The sequence below is a fragment of the Pelobates fuscus genome, chromosome 9, assembly GCF_036172605.1.
Source record: "Pelobates fuscus isolate aPelFus1 chromosome 9, aPelFus1.pri, whole genome shotgun sequence".
Lineage (NCBI taxonomy): Eukaryota > Metazoa > Chordata > Amphibia > Anura > Pelobatidae > Pelobates > Pelobates fuscus.
The window spans coordinates 70,957,642-70,978,056 of record NC_086325.1 but is presented as its reverse complement, the minus strand read 5'-3'; the positions used below and the strand labels follow the sequence as shown (position 1 = coordinate 70,978,056).

The 20,415-nt window shown below is 38.3% G+C and overlaps 1 protein-coding gene across 2 annotated transcripts in view; it reads left to right on the top strand.

The window, feature by feature from the left end:
• ATP7A (ATPase copper transporting alpha) overlaps nucleotides 1-20,415 on the top strand; it is a 76,881-nt gene that overhangs the window by 31,450 nt on the left and 25,016 nt on the right. For both annotated transcript variants that reach the window (XM_063432063.1, XM_063432064.1), the window contains exons 3-10: nucleotides 808-1,267; nucleotides 9,468-10,199; nucleotides 11,258-11,452; nucleotides 11,837-12,000; nucleotides 16,296-16,457; nucleotides 16,844-16,920; nucleotides 17,735-17,957; nucleotides 19,257-19,490. In XM_063432063.1, the coding sequence (XP_063288133.1) occupies nucleotides 808-1,267; nucleotides 9,468-10,199; nucleotides 11,258-11,452; nucleotides 11,837-12,000; nucleotides 16,296-16,457; nucleotides 16,844-16,920; nucleotides 17,735-17,957; nucleotides 19,257-19,490 (2,247 nt within the window). The remainder of the gene's footprint in view (nucleotides 1-807; nucleotides 1,268-9,467; nucleotides 10,200-11,257; nucleotides 11,453-11,836; nucleotides 12,001-16,295; nucleotides 16,458-16,843; nucleotides 16,921-17,734; nucleotides 17,958-19,256; nucleotides 19,491-20,415) is intronic.

Below are 20,415 nucleotides of genomic sequence, written 5' to 3'. Positions count from 1 at the left end.
TTGCTTATCAAATGTATGTACACAGCTCAGCCACTCACTACTCTGAGTAATGCGGACTACAAATTAATGTACATTAGCAGGAGAGGACACCTAGGGAACAAATATTTAGGATATCGATACCCATGAGTCTGTATTTTGTCTCACTGTCTGCAGCCAGGTTGTGAAAAACTATAAAGGTTTGAGCATGGGGGGGGGGGGGGGGGGGGTGTTATCTCCTTAACCCCTTAAGGACACATGACATGTGTGACATGTCATGATTCCATTTTATTCCAGAAGTTTGGTCCTTAAGGGGTTAAACAATATACACTGATCAGCCACAACATTAAAAACACCTGTCCTGCCCAATATCATGTAGGTCCCCTTGTGCGGCCAAGACCGCTCTGATACATCAAGACATGGACTCCATAAGACCGTGGAACGTATCAGATGGTATCTGGCTCCATGACATTAGCAGAAGATCCTTTAAGTTCTGCAAGTGGTGAGGTGGGGCCTCCATGGATTAGATTTATTGTTCCAGCACATCCCACAGATGCTCAATCAGACAGAGATCTGGGGAATTTGGAGTCCAAATCTAGTAACTGCTTTAACAATATGCACATATATAGAACATAACTCATACAGTTTCGGATAATCAAATCTAACTCTTCTGTGTGTTAACGTTTTTCCTGATGAACTTGGCATCAGAAGTGTTTCCGTACACAAAGCTGTCACACAGGTTTGTATAAATCTTTTTCTATGTACATCTAAATTTTAGTAAGAGATATTTTATTAGCGTTGGCCTCACTATGTTATTTGTTTGCTTTGTAGGTGTCATTAGAAGGAAAAAATGCTGCCATTATTTACGACCCCAAGTTACAGACGTCAGAAGCATTGCGTGAAGCTGTAGACGATATGGGATTTGAAGCTCCTCCTGCTGAAACAAGTCCACAGCCTGTGCCTACTGTCAACACTTTTCTTTACTTATCAGAGGAACAATCTGTTGAGCAAATACGCAACAGTCTTCTGCAGTTAAAGGGAGTCATGGATGTTAAGACTTCACTTCTTGAAGAGAAAGTGGCCAGAGTAACGTTTATTCCTAGTACTATAAGCACTGAAGTCATGGTTCAAAAATATCCAGGACTGTCTTTACAACCTATATTCCCAAAGAAAATATCTTCAGGTTCTGATGTTCAGGTGAAAATGAAGATAGAAGGAATGACTTGCCATTCTTGCACCAGCACTATTGAAGGCAAGATTGGAAAACTGAATGGAATACTGAGAATTAAAGGTAAAATTGCAAATTTTAAAGTATTTTTCCCCCTTTTTTTTCCCTCTAAGATTTCATTTAATACATGGGCTGTGTATATTTAAAAAAAAAATGTATTTAAAAGCCGTTTGCAATTGAAGTTTTATCATCATTTTGAGTTACATATCAGTATTATGTAATAAAAAGTACCAGTTTGCATTGCTACAAAGTGAGTCAAAAGTCAGGAACTGCCCTAATACCTGGTTTATAGATTATATTGTTCATAGTCACTTCTTGACTTCATAAATATTCCAGTGGACATATATTGATAGATAAGTAGTAATATGCTTTTATACTGTTTGTTTTATTTTTTTTTGTGAGGGTTTGTTTTTAGAATTATACTTTTGTGAAAGGAAATCCTTGTTGGCCTTGATTAATCATCCTTGTATTAATGCAGAGCTATTGAACAGACTTGTGATCTATAAGGATAATGTTTCCACCCAATCACCCTAAATGATAAATGTTTCAAGTAATTGGAGAAATTAATGTAATCCATATATCTTTATCGTGGTCTACGAAAACAAAAATAAATTAAAGGACCACTATAGGCACCCAGACCACTTCAGCTTAATGAAGTGGTCTGGGTACCTGGTCCATCTAGGATTAACCCTTTCTGCTGTAAACATAGCAGTTTCCAAGAAACTGCTATGTTTACCTACGGGTTAATCCAGCCTCTAGTGACTGTCTCATTGACAGCCGCTAGAGGCGCTTCCGCCCTTCTCACTGTGATTGAGAATGCTTTCCTATGAGACTGGCTGAATGTGCGCGCTGCTCTTGCCCGGCGCTGGAAAAAAGGTAAGGGATTAACCCCTTCCTCCCCCTTCAGCGCAGCGGGAGTGGGACCATGATGGTGGGGGCACCCTCAGGGCACTATTTTCCTGGCACTATAGTGGTCCTTTAATGGCAAATTACCTTAAGTATCAAAAAGGTAGACCAAATGAAAAGACTGGCATTCTGTAAACTGAGAGGGAAAATAACATATTATTTTGTGCAGTGGGGAATATTATTTTGTATTTACTATACTATTGCGCTCACAGTACATTTAAGCCCTAAACTCTCCCTGAAGCCATCCTGCACTAGAAGTGTGCATGGACAAATTCAGTCTCCTTTACAGTGCAGCAGGTGTGAGTAAGCCTGGGGACTGACCAGAGCACTGATTGAGAAATTAACCCTTATGCTGCATCAGGACATGTGCATGATAACTTGGGATGTCAAGTGTATTTTTCTGTTAAATTATAATTTTTTATTATTATTTCTTTTTTCTTTTAAATTATTATTTCCAACTGCAAGTTGGGTATGGAAAGATGACACTATATACGCATGTATTAAGTAGTGTGTTCTACAAAATATTTAATATTTAAACATATCTTTGCTCAAGAAATGTAGCCACAGTACACACACAAAAAAAATAATAATAGTTAAATTATGGAGCATAGTAATAATAATAATAAAAAAAATAGGATCTTTCAGTCTCTGGGATTCCCCCCACCTCTCTTTAAACTCTTGATTGTGGATTAACAAAAAACAGGCCTTTACCCTGCATTCCGAGATCACCCCATCTCCAGCATACTTGATAATGCAGAATGTATTCGTAAATGTAATCCATATTAATTTTACAACATGACAGGAGGCTTCATATTTGCTTTACTTTCTTTACTGCATCTCCATAGCAGCAAAGCATATAAACATTAACCAACCACAAACAAGATATAAAATGCCTCCTCACAGCTACACAAATGCCTCTTTCTTTGCGTGCTCCATACCAGCTAACAGGTCTGAGTATTGTTGTCTGCTTACTCTGTATATATATTTTTCCTTCTATTTTATTAAAGTATGTTTATGATATGATGTTAATGCTAATTATTTTGTGCCAGGGACATATTTGATGCTGTTCTTCACTTCCATCTAGTTTTTTTTTTACCCCTTGGTAAATTTGGTGGTTTCCATCAGCGCTTCTATTTGTGGCCTGGGAGACTTTATCTGGTGGTCGGCAACGCATTTGTCATGACATCGTCGCTCGTTTCTGCCCAATGGTTAAGTCCCCTTGCTCTCCTGGGCTGTCCCACACTTAAGCGTGGTAGGCCTTGCCACGCGTCATGCGACAGCCATTTTACATACACTAGTGCGGCAGGCAATTTATTTGAACCGCAGGCACTTATACTAGCGAGGCAGCCATTTGTGCAGTTTGTTTGCTGACCCTCCATGCACAAACACAGGGAGGGCAAATTGCACTATTAAACCTACTTTGTAGCACAGTAGCAGGGTTGCCCTACAAGTTCCTACAACTGTGGTAGCATCTGTCCATTTTGTTTCATGGTCTATATATTGACACTAATCCCTGCTCAACAATAGAGGTTAGCCCCCTCAACTCTAATGCTATTATTGCAGTGTCTGTCACTACAGGGTGAGACCCTGCACATTTATATGTTAGATCAGACTAATTTAATGCCAGATCTGCTCTGGTGGCCTGCTGCCTTTTGTGCTCCCAATATCGGTTCCTTCCTGACCACCCTATTGGTGTCACTCTATGCACCCCATTTGTCACCTCCAATTGACATTGTATCAGTGATTACATGTTATGGATACCCTGTAGTGCTAAAGAATGCTCATAGTAATACTCAAATACGTCTAATTTTTCGTGTGCACTATTTTGTTGATATGTTACTCAGAGCATTATTACATTGTCCTCAGACAAGGGAGATGATGGCTTGGCCCCCAGTTTGATGGCACTAGATGTTTGGCAAGCAAAGAAATGAGCCTCATACATAGAATATGGGTTGGAAGATGCCCATCATACCTTCTTATATAGGTCCACATGTCTTTTGTGGGTCTACCCCAGATGGTCTCTGACCCCCAGATGGTCTATGATCAGACGTGGCCCACAGTGGCATAGAGCCTCGCAAGGGCATCAAACTTGGTCTCTTTGTGATGCAGAATAATTTGCTCGATATTATTGGACCACTGGCTGAGATACGATATCTGTCGAGTGGCACTCAATTAGACACCAACGAAATCTGAGAATTTATCCAGAACTGTCTGTATTAGCGGACATTTTTTCATCTAATTTTGTTTTTTCCCCACAAAAGATGGTGGATGGGCGCCCAGTCATCAATCTCAAACCCCTCGACATACATGTTAAGTATTGCTCTTTCAATTGGAGAGGGGATCCAGCTCCTCCTGGATTTGATACAAAGGTGAAATTAGTTCACACGACTGGACCTCAAGGGCGCATACTTGTTGGTTCCAGTCCATGCAGAAAGCAGTCGATTCCTAATGGTGCTGTGGCAAGACCAGCCATGGCAATTCACATCCCTACACAGTACAGTACTTTGGAAGCACAACAACATTCTAAAACAATGTTCTATACCAGGGGTAGGCAACCTTTTAGTCTTATTGTGCCAAAACAAGATCTTTATTTTCTGTCCGGACCTAGTTTGTCTTATGTTTTAAAGAAAACTAGAGCAGACAGGAAGAAATGAAGAACATATCCTGACAGAGGGAGAGAAGAGGAATCGATTGGGGAAATGTAAGTTCAGCATGACATTGCCGCTTTAACATCGTCAAGACTTGAAAGGTAATTTGCAGAATCCTGTGACAAGCTACTATGCCACTAAACCTCCTGGCTCGTTTGAACTGCTTGTATCATCTTTCCAGGCAATTTTATTCATGGTAGCTGCATTACAGAGCTATGCAGAGTCTGAAAGCTCAGTATCTCAGGTAATCGCCATCGTACAATCAGATGATTCTATGGACAGACTATGTACACATCGATCTTCGCTGGTGGTTGATGCATATCCAGGCCTGGAATGGGTCTGGCGATCTTTAATCCCTCACCAGATTTTGTTTTGGAATTCGACACCTCTAGGTTGGGGAGCTACATGCCAGATTGTGTTAACAAGAGGGCAAGTGGTCAACCGAAGAATTTTCACTACATATCAATTGCTTGGAGTTGATTACGGGATATTACGCCATCTGCAGTTTTGCCAGACATTTGTCAATTTGCTGCATCCTCTTAATGATGAACTTTCGGTTTAGTTCACCCTACGTCATGTCACTCATCTGGGAGGAATATGCTCACACATGTTGGCAGATCTTACGAAACTATCAAATTTATAAAAAATATTTAAGAAAGCAAACACACATCCAACAAAAAACATTGACATATACAGGTAGATAAAGGATCACTATAGTGTCAGGAAAACAAAGCTGTTAAAACCCCTTCAGCAGCTTACCTTATTCCAGCGCCGAGCTCCCTCTCCTCCCCTGCCGACGTCAGCTCCCCAGTCAGACGTCAGTGGAGCCGAATGCACATGCGTGGCAAGTGCCACGAGCGTATTCAAAGTGTCCATTGGAAAGGATTTCTCAATGCTTTCCTATGGAAGCTCTGCGCGATGGATGCAAAATTCGCATCCAGCGTCGCAGATGCGCCTCTAGTGGCTGTCCAGAAGACAGCCACTAGAGGCTGGATTAACCCCAAATGTAAACATAGCAGTTTCTCTGAAACTGCAATGTTTACATCTGAAGGGTTAAAACCTGAGGGACCTGGCACCCAGACCACTTAATTGAGCTGAAGTGGTCTGGGTGACTATAGTGTCCCTTTAAGACACTAGTAACATATAATAGCAACTGAACACCTAAAGAATTTCCCAAAATTCCAAACATTAAAATACACACAGAAAAAGTGCCAGCACTTAGTGAATATTCCCCTTGGATCAATAATCTTGGGTAACACAAACTGTATATATTAGACTTTATATGCTCAACCTTCCAGTCCACCTTCAATATAGTGATGTATGAATCAAGGAAGTTGGGTATATATTGTTCTTATGCATCCCAAAAGGTGGCATGTTCTGTGTGTCCACCAACTGTATACAAAACGATACCTTTAACCCCTTAAGGACACATGACATGTGGGACATGTCATGATTCCCTTTTATTCCAGAAGTTTGGTCCTTAAGGGGTTAAAAGGATACAATATGCGCGCACACAGCATAATATTGCACAGTGCACACTTTATTATAATTCCCCCACATAGAACCCTTACATAAAATAAATGTGGTATTGTCTCCAATGACCACACTAACAGAGTTGTAACAGTATTATGGAGGTGTTACCACTCCGTCTGATACCCTTCAGATGGCCGTCTCTGCATGTGCATGGGATAGATCTCCCACAGGATGAAGGGACGCCTTAACTGCACACCGCTATATTCGCCTGGATGCCGCTCTCTATCTACGCGTTTCGCCCACTTCCTGTGGGCTTTGTCAAGATCATTGGAGACAATACCACATCTATTTTATGTAAGGGTTTCATTTGTGGATATATAATAAAGTGTGCAATATCATGCTTTGTGCGCATTTTGTACCCTTTTAAAGGTATCGTTTTGTATACACTTGGTGGACACGCTACTACCTTTTGGACACTTTTGGTATACATAAGAACAATATACTGTATACCCAACATCCTTGATTCATACTTCACTATATTGAACGTGGACTGGAACTCTAAGCATATAAGGTCTAACATATACAGTTTGTTTTACCCCAGATTATTGATCTAAGGGGAATATTCACTAAGCACTGGCACTTTTTCAGTCTCCCCACGGCGAATTAAGACCCCGGGGGCCTGTGATCGCTCAAAAGAGCGGTCACATGGCCACAATAGGTGTCCAAGTGTCCTCCTGCAGGGGGACTGTCTGTGCTGACAGGCAGTCTCCCTGCACGTGTAAAGTCAACATAAATAAATGTTTAAAAAAAAATAAAAATAATATATATATATATAATGTCATACTAAGTGTTGTGTGTGTATATATATATATACATATGGAACATGGGGGGGGGGGGGGGGTGGCTGCACTCACCTGAACATGCTTAAATGGGGTGCTGCTGGGGGCCATATTATACAATAAACAATACACAAGATCCAGTGCACTCCTATCTACTAAACAGCAACTTCAATGTTGACAGATTTTATTAGTTTTTAAAAGGTTTTTTTAAAAACACCGTATCTAGGCAAAAAATAATGGGGATTTAGTTACATTATATGATCATACATTGCATAAGCCTGCCACAACGTCAATGTACCCCATCTTTGCATCTTTGGCAGGTCCTACTCTCACAGTCTAATGTCTGCTCTTATGAGATTAACCCACTTACTTGGGAAAAAAATTCCATCTGAGGCTCTCTGCAGTACAAGGCTAAATAGGGACCTGAGATGAGGCACCTGTAAAATACAAATAAGTGAATTAAAATAAATAAAAAATTATATCTATATGAAATTTTATTCTAACTGTATTTTGATATTTATATATATATATATATATATATATATTTATATCAAAATACACTTAGAATAAAATTGTATATATATATCTATGTATATAAAAATACAAAATATGCATATGTCCATATACAAAATTACATAAATAATTATATATAAATATACACGTAGACTTCAAATATATAAATATGCATATATATATATATTTAAATTCTACGTGAATATTTATGTAATATTTTTACATAATTAAGTAATTTTATTGATTGCAATTTGAGGGACCTGCCTGACAACCCAGGCTGAAAGTCCAGAGAATTTAATTTGCTAGCACTGTATTTAATCCTGTAACTTTCTATGACACCCTAAAACCTGTACACAAATATTAGTGATTCAAAACAGTAAAACATATCCCAGCAATGATATTGTCAGTGAAAGTGACTTTTTTTTTGCATTTTTCACACACAAACCGCACTTTTACTGATGATATAATTGTTGTGATACGTTTTACTGTTTTGAAGCACTAATATTTGTGTTCAGCAAAATCTCCCGAGTATAACAGTATCCCACATGTACAGGTTTTATAGCGTTTTTGAAAGTTACAGGGTCAAATATTTTTACATCGAAAATTGCCAGGTTGGTTACGTTACCTTTGAGAGTGTATGGTAGCCCAGGAATGAGAATTACCCCTATGATGGCATACCATTTGCAAAAGAAGACAACCCAAGGTATTCCAAATGGGGTATGTCCAGTCTTTTTTAGTAGCCACTTAGTCACAAACACTGGCCAAAATTAGCGTTCAATTTAGTTTTTTACTTTTTTTCACACACAAACAAATATGAACGCTAACTTTGGCCAGTGTTTGTGACTAAGTGACTACTAAACAAAGACTGAACATACCCTATATTGTATACTCTGGGTTGTCTACTTTAAAAAATATATGTACATGTGGGATGTGATTCAGAGATTTATGACAGATAATAGTGTTACAATGTCACTATTGATACATTTTAAAAATATATATTTTGAAACAGCAATTTTCTATTTGTACTTATAGCCCTATAACTTTAGCTGTTTGTTTCATTAGCTTTCGCAGGTAAGTAAAAGATTTTTCAAGCAAAAGTAAAAAAAAGTTTAGTTTTTTTTTCAATTTTTCACCACATTTTTTTTTTTTTTTAAAGTAAATTATATGACATGATACAAATAATGGTATGTAAAGAAAGCCCTTTTTGTCCTGAAAAAAACAATATATAACTTGTATGGGAACAGTAAATGAGAGAGAGGAAAATTACAGCTAAACACAAACACCACAAAAGTGTTAAAAGAGCCCTGGTCCTTAACATACAACAGGCCAGTCCTGAAGGGGTTAATATTATGTTTGGTTTATTTATGGTATACTACTGGTATTGTGTATTTTGCTCTGATTGTGTACAATAGATACTTTTATCTTCTTTTTTTAGTTTAACATTTGTTTTTGTAGACGCTGTATCAAATTGTTGCTAGATTGAAACACTTTTACGGACTTCAACAATTTCCTGGTTCCTCTGTTCTCTTCTTACATTGTTATTGTTATGTTCATCAAAGAAATAGGAGGTCCTTCCTATTTTTTTTCTTCTTTCTGATAGGTTAATGTTTATATGGTTTGCTGCTATGGAGATGCGGTAAAGAAAGTAAAGCAAATATTGGCCTCCTGTCATTAAAATGAACATTATTTCTTCTCTAAATCTAGGATAATCTGCAATGTTGTACAGCATCAGTGATAATGATAGTAATGAATAGTGGATAAAAGTATCTCAAGCACCTGGCATTCTCAGATAATTTTTTTAATGTATTTTTTATTTATCTGCCCATATAGTCTGATTCAATGTATACCCATGCTAATGTATTCTTGTCTCTGCTCTATTTCCAGTGTCCCTGGATAACCAAGAAGCTCATATTGTTTATCAGCCTCACCTCATCACAGTGGCCGATATCAGGATGCAAATTGAAGAAGCTGGTTTTACAGCTTTTGTGAAAAACAAACCTCCTCCAAACTTAGGAACTATTGATATTGGACGTTTGACCAATATACAGACAAATGGCATAGGGGACATTCACCAACTTCCAAAATGCCTTAGCAGGGCTATATTCCAAGTAGATGGCATGCATTGCAAATCCTGTGTTGTAAACATTGAAAACAATATGTCTGCTCAGCTTGGCATCTCCAACATCAAAGTATCATTAGAAGGAAAGTCAGCTGATGTAGTTTATAATCCTAATCTCACCAGTACCAATGTGATCAGCCAAACAATTGAAGCAGTATCACCGGGCACATTTAAAGTGAGTCTTTCCAAAGAGTTCGAGCTTGTGGAGCCTCTCAGTGTTAATAGTTCAGTAGCAGTTTCTTCTGCCGAACAAGCTTTTTCTAACAGGTCAAACCACAAATCTTCCTCTAAAATAATATTGATAAATATTGAAGGAATGACTTGCAGTTCTTGTGTGCAATCAATCGAAGGACTTATATCTCAAAAGCCAGGCGTGAGGTCAATACAGGTCACATTGGCAAATAATAATGGGACTGTGGAATACGATCCAGCCATTACCAATCCCGAAGTTATAAGAGCTTCTATTGAGGAAATGGGGTTTATCGCTACCATTTCTGGTATGTATTTTTCAGGGTTATAGTATATTGTGTTTGCAGTACATTAATAAGTGATCAACTGAGTTGCATGGTTCAAACATAGTTATGGTTTTGCGGGGGAGGGGGATCGGCTTACTTTCATGTTAACTTTACTCACTCTTGGTTTTGATTTATCAGATGAAGGCAAATTACTTAGATTAATTCTGTCCTTGTGATATCATAATGGACAAGCATTGTGTGCTTTATGCTGTTATAAAAAAAAAAAAAAACAACCAAAAAGTACTGCGTATGCCTAATACAAACATTACTTTTATTTCTGATGCACTTGCCAAGGCAAGGAGGAAAGTTGTTACGTATGTTTTCTCATGATTCTGCCAAGGTGGTTATTTGAGTAATGAGAAATTTATGCAAACTCTAAATGACTCCAAGCAGTTCCTGTATCCAATTTTAAGAAGATTTTAATCTACTTTAAAAAAAAATAATAATAATTGCACTGGGAACTAAAATAGATGTTTACCTTTTTATCCTTATGATGCGCCAAACTGTTCAATCGCTGAGTAATTAATTTACAGAGCAGCCAAGGCACCTAAAGTAAAGAAACATATCATACCAAGGATTTTCAGGGGAGTTTTGCAGTATGTTTGAAAACATGTTTTAAAAAACAATTAGACAATTTAAATAAAAAAGAATCAAAACCCACTTTGACAAAAAGTTTTGCTCCTGGTCTCCCACTTGTCTTATATATTTCTCATAAACAGCTGTACATTCACACACTGCACTTCAATTATAAGTGAATTTAATCAGGAAAATAATTTTGCCAAAGAGCAAGCATTTCTAATTCTTTTTCAATGAGATTAATAAACATGCGTGCATGTAGCAATATGCATACTTGCTTAGTAATTCTTCCTCAGAAAGCTGTAGATCAACCAGGGTTGACTCTTAGAATTCAGCAATTTTATGTTTTAAAAAGGCACACCATATAGTGTCTCTAATTTTCCAAGTCACTCCTTCTCCTATCTATCTATTTTTTTTATTATTTTTTTTTAATACCTTTTTTTCTTTTTTTTCAACTAAAACAGGATCTACGACTCCATTAGGAAGTTTACAGAGGCCTCCCACCAAATACCTCCATCCCAATGATAGAAATGGCAAAGAAACACCGACCCACAATAAACAGGAAAACAGAACTGCGGACAAGTGCTATATTCAAGTTACTGGCATGACCTGTGCTTCCTGTGTAGCAAACATAGAGCGCAATCTCCGCAGAGAAGACGGTTAGATGTTTACTAGTTCTGTTCTGAAAAATTTGATTGTCTGTAAATTGTCAGTGAAGTCACACAGCATGAACTATATTTGATTTGGTGTCCATTCTAGTCAATTTGCTTTGAAGTTGGTATCCTATAAGTCTAAGCATGGCTGCAGTACTTGTAAGATTATGCATATAATTTATTCTGGGGATTTTGGGTCACTCAAATCCCTGAGCTAGAACATTGCTTACTGTAGACAAATGTAGACTGTTTATTATGTGGATACTCTGCTACCAAAAAAGTTTTCTCTAATGTTAATCAGATATTTGGAAAGCCATGACTTACAGGCCAGCTACTTCTAGTAAGCTAAATAAAAAAAATATTTTTCTATTGTCATGTGTCTGCTTTTAGGCATATATTCTGTCCTTGTTGCCCTTATGGCTGGGAAGGCAGAAGTGCGGTACAATCCTGCAGTTCTACAGCCCTCCGGCATTGCTGAACTAATAGAGGAGCTTGGATTTGGAGCCACAGTACTGGAAAATTATGATGAGGGGGATGGCGTTTTAGAAGTGGTGGTAAGCAACATTTCATTATATTTGTATTTTCACTGAGATAATTAATGAAATAACAGCACTGAAAATATAATACCAGAAAATCTGAATTATACAATCATTATAGCTGTTTTTATAAATGTATTTTATTTGTAGAATCGTGCGACCAATATTAGAGAAGTATAGGGAAGCCGACTATGTACTAGACCAGGGGGTAGGCACAGTAAGTTTAAAAAAAAAAAAAAGTGACATCTAAACATTTTTTAGATACATAAATGAGAAAAGGTTGGTAAAACAAGGATTTGTTAGTTTAAAAACAAAAGAAGGAAGGTATGTAGAAGATGATAAAGGTCTAGCTGACTATTTTTGTTCAGTATTTACAGATGAAAATTAAGGAAATGGACCTCAGTTAGGAAAAAGGACAAATTAGTAATTTGTTACATGTGAGTTTACAGAGGAAGAGGTTCTATTTCAACTGTCAAAAGTAAAGACAAATAAGTAAATGGAGCCTGATGGAATACACCCAAAATTATTAAAAGAGCTTAGTGGTGTACTAGCAAAACCATTAACAGATTTATTTAACCAATCATTGTTAACCGGAGTAGTCCCAGAAGATTGAAAGTTAGCGAATGCTGTGCCCATTCACAAGAAAGGTAATAGGGAGGAGTCGGGCAACTATAGGCCAGTAAGCCTTACTTCAGTAGTGGGGAAAGTAATGGAAACCAAGTTAAAGGATAGGATTGTTGAACATCTAAAATCACATGGATTTCCAGATCAGAGAAAACATGGATTTACTTCAGTGAGATCATGCCAAACTAATCGTATTGATTTTTTTGATTGGGTAATGAAATAATAGATCAGGGTGGTGCAGTAGACATTGCTTACCTAGATTTCAGTAAGGCTTTTGACACTGTTGCACATCAATATTGATAAACTGCAATATTTAAGTTTGGATTTCAATATTGTTGAATAGGTAAGGCAGTGGCTGAGTGACAGGCAACAGGGTTGTAGTCAATGAAGTATATTTGAAGCAAGGTCCAGTGGGGTACCTCAGGGATCTGTATTTGAACCGATTCTCTTTAATATTTTTATTAGTGATATTGCAGAAAGTCTTGATGGTAAGGTATGTATGTCTTTTTGCTGATGATACTAAGATATGTAACAGGGCTGATGTTCCAGAAGGGATAAGCCAAATGGCAAATTATTTAGGTAAACTAGAACAATGGTCAGAGTTGTGGCAGCGGACATTTAATGTGGATAAGTGCAAGATAATGCATCTTGGATGTAAAAACCCAAGGGCAGAGTACAGAATATTTGATAGAGTCCTAATCTCAACATCTGAGGAAAGGGATTTAGGGGTGATTATTATTTACTTAAAGGTAGGCAGACAATGTAATAGAGAAGCAGGAAATGCTAGCAGAATGCTTGGTTGTATAGGGAGAGGTATTAGCAGTAGAAAGAGAGAAATGCTCATGCCATTGTACAGTGCACTGGGGAGACCTCACATGGAGTATTGTACGCAGTACTGGAGACCATATTTCCAGAAGGATATTGATATTTGGAGAGAGTTCAGAGAAGGGCTACTAAACTGGTTCATGGATTGCAGGATAAAACTTACCAGGAAAGGTTAAAGGATCTTAACATGTATAGCTTGGAGGAAAGACGAGACAGGAGGGATATGATAGAAACATTTAAATACATAAAGGGAATCAACACAGTAAAGGAGGAGACTATATTTATTTTATTGAGGATTTTATTACTTGTAGCACGAACAACTTCATATACCTTTTTTTTTTTTTAATTCTTTATTTTTGTTGTGCTTAAGATGATACAAACTCGTGCACTGCCACAACAGCGGTGGCACAAGAATAAACATACATCGTATAACAATATAGGGCATTAGATAATTCTGCACATTTTGTTTTTGTAATGTTAGGATTTGATGATGCATACAGTTGATATCATATACGCTTGATGATAAACATTCTTGGCAAAACAGGCACTAGCTATTGAATATGCTTAGCAACCGTTACTCGTGATATTGATTATGCTGGACAACAAATACGCGTGGTAATGATAGTGAATATGCTTGGCCACAGATATGCGTGAGAATGAAGTTGCGTAGTGGCACATACGCGTAGGGTTGAATATGCTTGGCAACATTTACGCGTCTATATTAAATATGCTTGATGACAGCTGTTCTAGATAGTGAATGTGTTCGGTAACATATACGCATGAAAATGAGTGTGCTTGCTGACAATTACGCTTGGTTATGAGTATGCTTAGTATCAGATACTCTTGTTAAGCAATATGTTTGGTAACAAATACGCTCGGTAATGAGTATGTCTGGTAACAAATGCACGTGACAACGACTGAGCTCTCTAACAATTACTCTTGATACTGAGTGTGTCTGGCCATAGCTACTCTTGATGCTAAACAAGCTATATATGATAATGAACATGCACGGTAACCAGTGAGCATGATCTCGCTTTTGCTTGAGAGCAGTTACGTTTGAGCTATTACGCAAGTTAAAAAGAGTGCGTTTGATAAAGACAGAAAGGTAAACATTAACAGGCTATATGTCTCTGCAATAATCATGATAGCCCCAGCATCTGTATCCCTGCGGTACTTCAATGAGCACAGCAGAAATCCAGCTGATGTTTAGGCTCCAAATGGCGGGAGGCAGAGCCTAACATAAAAACAACATATAAACAGCTCTGAGAATATAGGCATCATCTGTGTGGTAGAGTATATAAGCAGTGAATGTCAACGGTTAGCGGTCGGATCCCATGCCAGGCTGTGTTGTCAGGTGTGACAGGGGACAAACGTGGCATCAGCCTGAGTCACCCTGGAGCCGGGCACCCTATTCCCACTCTCACTGCACCAGTCCCCTTGAGTAACCAGAGTTCGTTGGTTCCTTCCCTGGTTGGTCGTGGATGGGTCCTCTGTTTTTCTGGTTTCCTGGTCAGCAACCCCGCTGCGTCGTGAGCGGTGTCCCGATGTGATCCACGCGTTTCCCCCGTGTGGGTTAGTGCCTTGCCGTTTAGCAGTGGTAGGGTTCGCCGCATGATCGGCATGTCGCGTGCAGCAGTGTGTCTTGCTTTGAGGCCCAGGAGCAGGAGTATTGCTGCCTGGGGAGCATGGCGCCTTTTCCCGCCTTGTGGTTTGGCAGCTCCGTTGCGCTCGAGATGCCGCTCCATAGGCGCGGGTGAGAGAGTCCCGCAAACTGCGCCTGGTAGCTGGGCGGATCCATGCCTCCACCTCTCTTATTGCCCGTCTGAAGAGCTGTCTCCGTGCACACAACTTCGACCAGAGGTAGGTACAGATCTGGTCATAGAATTGCGGGATATGCTTCGGCGGCTTGGTGAGTGTATGCCTCGTCTTTGTCTGCCGCTTAGCCGCCATCTTGGTTAGGCCTTGGGTGCTTGCGGATTTCGTCGCTTGGATTCTCCGGGTTATGGGGGTATTTGCCCCCGCCGAGGACCGGGATATCCCCCGCCGGTGAGCGTGTCCCGGGCCGTGGGATCGGCCGCTCCCCCCGGACCCCAGGTCCCGCTCCGGAATAGGCCGCATGGCCGATTTCAGCCGTTCTTCCGGAGACTATATTTAAAAGAAGAAAAACAACCACAACAAGAGGACATAGTCTTAAATTAGAGGGGCAAAGGTTTAAAAATAATTTCAGGAAGTATTACTTTACTGAGAGGGTAGTGGATGCATGGAATAGCTTTCCAGCTGAAGTGGTAGAGGTTAACACAGTAAAGGAGTTTAAGCATGCGTGGGGTAGGCATAAGACTATCCTAACAATAAGATAAGGCCAGGGACTAATGAAAGTATTTACAAAATTGGGCAGACTAGATGGGGCGAATCTAGTTCTTATCTGCCGTCACATTCTATGTTTCTAGGCAATCTTCAGCACTCGAGATATTTTGGACTACATCTCCCATAATGCTGGAAAAGCATCAAGGGAAATGCAGTCCAAAACACCTGGAGTGCCGAAGGTCCTGTACTATAGTACCCCTGTACTATATAGTCACGCTGGGGCTACTAGTCTGCTAAATAGTTTTGTATCAGTTTAACATTTTGGATGTGTTTTATTGAGTGCTGAAAATTTTCACTATGCATTAACTATTTGTGAGTGAAAATTCAGCTGTGGTGTATATAATTTTATTCCTGGTTATAATACAGTTTTTCCATATAGCATAAAATTTGCGGGTTTTTTTTTGTGTGCAATTTACCACATTTCCCAGCTTTGTGTATAATCACCAAATTACGCTTCATATCTTTCCATGTTTGTTTGTGTATTTTTCCTCTCTTGATAGGTAAGGGGAATGACATGTGCGTCATGTGTGCACAAAATAGAGTCATGCTTGATGAAAACTAAAGGTGTTCTTTACAGTTCAGTTGCACTCGCGACAAACAAAGCTCACATTAAGTATGACCCGGAGGTGATCGGACCAAGAGACGTCATGAAAATTATAGATGTGAGTATTCAATGTATGAATTGCTTCATCAAGGTCACACGTTTATGGACATTATAGGAAAACAAATTGAATTTTTTTTCCTTAAATTCGTTAAACAAATCCTAAATTGCTTGAACTCCATTCCTCTTAATGAATATTTGAAATCTGTATTATCTTTATAATGTTTTGCTCTTGTTTGTGTAATTTGAAAGGATTTCCACATCTTTGCAGCACTATATTGGGCTGTAGACATTAAATGTAAAATTGTGTTAGAATTAGCTGGCAACAGAGATGTGCAAATGAAGCTAAAACAACAAAGTTCAATGTCTGCCCCCCCCCCGCCCCCCCCCGAGTGCAATCAAGTGCAATATGACTAGCATATTTTCTTTCTTTTTTCTTGAATGCAGAATTTAGGCTTCACTACATCCCTAGTTAAAAAAGATAGAACAGGAAGTCACCTGGATCACAGAACCGAAATACAGAGGTATGAACAATCTGTTTGATGCTATTTGATAATTGCCATGTAGTGTGTTTTACTTAATGGTATCTATGTAGACCTACATAAAACAAAAATTATACCAACAGGGCACAACAATCACAGAAAAATATATAATAATTATATATTATTGAGATACTGCCATTTGAAACTACACCTTAAAGGTTAACTAACTGAACGTTTCTCGTTTTCATTGTACTTAATGTTGGCATAATCTTGCTACCTTTCTTATAATACTAATAATAAAATAGTAATTAAATTACACAAATGGAAAATATTTTTAATAATTTAAAAGTATTAAAATACAAAACAAAACAAACAAAACATATATGTAGGATAAGAAGAACACTATAACAAACAAAATGAATACAATAAAAATCAAGTAGAAGCTTGGCAGTTGGGTTTCCAACTCAAAGACTATTGTAGTGAGTACACTGATAATAAAGGACTTCCTGCTCAGTCTGTTGTGAGATAGAGCAACTGAAGCGCTTCACCAGATATTTTCCCCATCTAAAGTTATTCCTTTTACTGGGCCCAAATAATTGTCTGTTTGTTAGGAAGGAAAGAACAGAAATTGATATGTATTACTTATTCTCCTAGATTCCAATCATAAATAAATAAATCTATATTACAAGAACGTCAACTGTAACTCAATTCACAATGAACTGACAAAATTAAGAGGGTGGCTTACCAAATGGAAATTAGTTCCATAGGGGAAGTTCTACCTAATGTTAAGTTATACATACTCTACCTAGGATATAACATAAGAATAAAATAAAAAAACATATCTTCTGTTGTCAAGGTGGAAACAATCCTTCCTCATCAGCTTGGTCTTCTGCGTTCCTGTAATGCTCCTGATGATATATATGATGTTCATGGATAGTCATCAACTGGACCCTCATCATCATAACATAAGCATGGATGACATTACTACGTACCACCCTACAATGGTCCTGGAATATCAGTTACTTTCAGGCTTATCTATCATGAACTTCGTGTCCTTTTTATTATGTGTACCTGTGCAGGTAGGTGAACACTACCTATGCTTCTTCTGTAGATAATAAATCAAATATCAGCTTAACTATATGTATACCACGCCAAAATGCTTGTGCATTCAATCTACAGAACAAAACTGGTTTTAACTGACCAGCATAGCATAGTTACTGTGTGTTCCTCAGCACCGGACTTTGGGGCATGTTGTAAGGGATGCCTTGCTTAAACACTAGTCTAAGGCCTTACAGTAAGTAGCATGTGATTAAATAAGGGCACTGTACAAAAATGACCTGTGTGTGAATACTTTAGAGCCATAAATATGTATATATAAAATACAGAATGATTGTGTTTATGAAGATACACGTCTTTTGATTTAGGGCAGCTGTGATGTAACTTTTTTTTAATGTTTTGGATTTGGGGGGGTTAATCTTTTTTATTTTTTTTAATTTTTTTTTATTTGAGTACAGTATTTGCTCTACATTGAGCCCTGCTCAGTAACTGTGTTCTATGTTGTTTGGTAAAAAGTTGCCCTTTCTATAACTTGCATAATTTAGACTCAGTGTCTTAATTAAAGGGACACTATAGTCACCTGAACAACTTAAGCTTAATGAAGCAGTTTTGGTGTATAGAACATGCCCCTGCAGCATCACTGCTCAATCCTCTGCCATTTAGGAGTTAAATCCTTTTGTTTATGAACCCTAGTCACACCTCCCTGCATTTGACTTGCACAGCCTTCCATAAACACTTCCTGTAAAGAGAGCCATATTTAGGCTTTCTTTATTGCAAGTTCTGTTTAATTAAGATTTTCTTATCTCCTGCTATGTTAATAGCTTGCTAGACCCTGCAAGAGCCTCCTGTATGTGATTAAAGTTCAATTTAGAGATTGAGATACAATTATTTAAGGTAAATTACATCTGTTTGAAAGTGAAACCAGTTTTGTTTTCATGCAGGCTCTGTCAATCATAGCCAGGGGAGGTGTGGCTAGGGCTGCATAAACAGAAACAAAGTGATTTAACTCCTAAATGGCAGTGAATTGAGCAGTGAAATTGCAGGGGAATAATCTATACACTAAAACTGCTTTATTTAGCTAAAGTAATTTAGGTGACTATAGTGTTCCTTTAAGTTGAGGTATGCATGCATAAAGTGCACATATGATTTCAGCCTATAAGATGTTCACAGTTTCTTACAAGAAAAATGTCTGACCAAATTACAGTTGGTACTTATGTTCTAATTATGCATGTTTTCCATATATACATAGTTTTATATCTCCTGAAATATAATAATATGCTGTCATGATGTGGTTTTGTATGTGATTGTTGTGGCTGTATCAGTTTTTAGGTGGTTATTACTTTTACATTCAAGCTTACAAGGCACTGAAGCACAGAACAGCTAACATGGATGTGTTAATTGTCCTGGCCACGTCTATTGCGTTTATCTATTCCGTGGTGATCCTGGTGGTGGCAATGTGCGAAAAAGCCAAGGTCAACCCAATTACATTTTTTGACACCCCACCAATGTTGTTTGTCTTCATCGCACTGGGCCGGTGGTTGGAGCATGTTGCCAAGGTATGTATGTGAGCTTTATTGTAAGATTTAGTCTGATGTGGAAGCACTTTTTTGGCATATAACCAGGGTATTTCCACTCGTCCATATGATCCTTCTCAATTAATACAATTTACCAGTTTGTTATATGTGTACTTTAAAGAACACACTAAGCACCAAAACAGGATAACTATTTTTCTGTATTGTTTTTACATTCTGTTTTGTACATGTTGCCATATGCATGTTTTTGTGATCTAAAAAGAAAATGCAAAAACATTAGCTCTTCCATTATCTCTCTTCCAAGAGGCGTCACCAGAAAAAACAAAACAAGATAAACACTTGTTATGTGAGCCTTGCTCTCCTCCCCTTTAGGTTTTCAAGGGTACAGTGTACAATTGTATTTACATGCTAGCGCTGACAATTGTACATGCTGCTGAAAATGGCATTGACCCAGTCCAGAGTATCCATAGGGGGTAACACTGTTAAACTTTACTGGTTGCTTTACTTCCCACTCATTTAGTGTTTGTAGCTCTTGCTAGACCCAAGGATCTAAAAGTAGTTTGTTTGAGGAATCTGGCCCAGGCACACCCCACCCTAGCTACTTTTGTTTATAGCACCCTGGACGGACGCTGTTTATTTTCCTATACCTTAAGATTGGCATCTATTTCATATTATTCTCAGAAAGACGAGTGAGGCATCATTTTGGATTGTGTCTTTTCTTACGTGGATACAGTTCGACCGTATGTGAGTGAATGTTTCGAAAAGGAAAAATGTCTTGTGCCATCTAGTCAAACATTTAATGGCAGTATCCTGGTATCTAGAAGAGATGGAACATTTATGTACAAAATAAAGAAACTTTGATTAAGGATGTACTTACCTTGGTCTCCTGTTGCCATGTCAAAGTTGGTTTAGGAAGGGAAATGAGCAGCATACGGTCACGGGAGTCGTA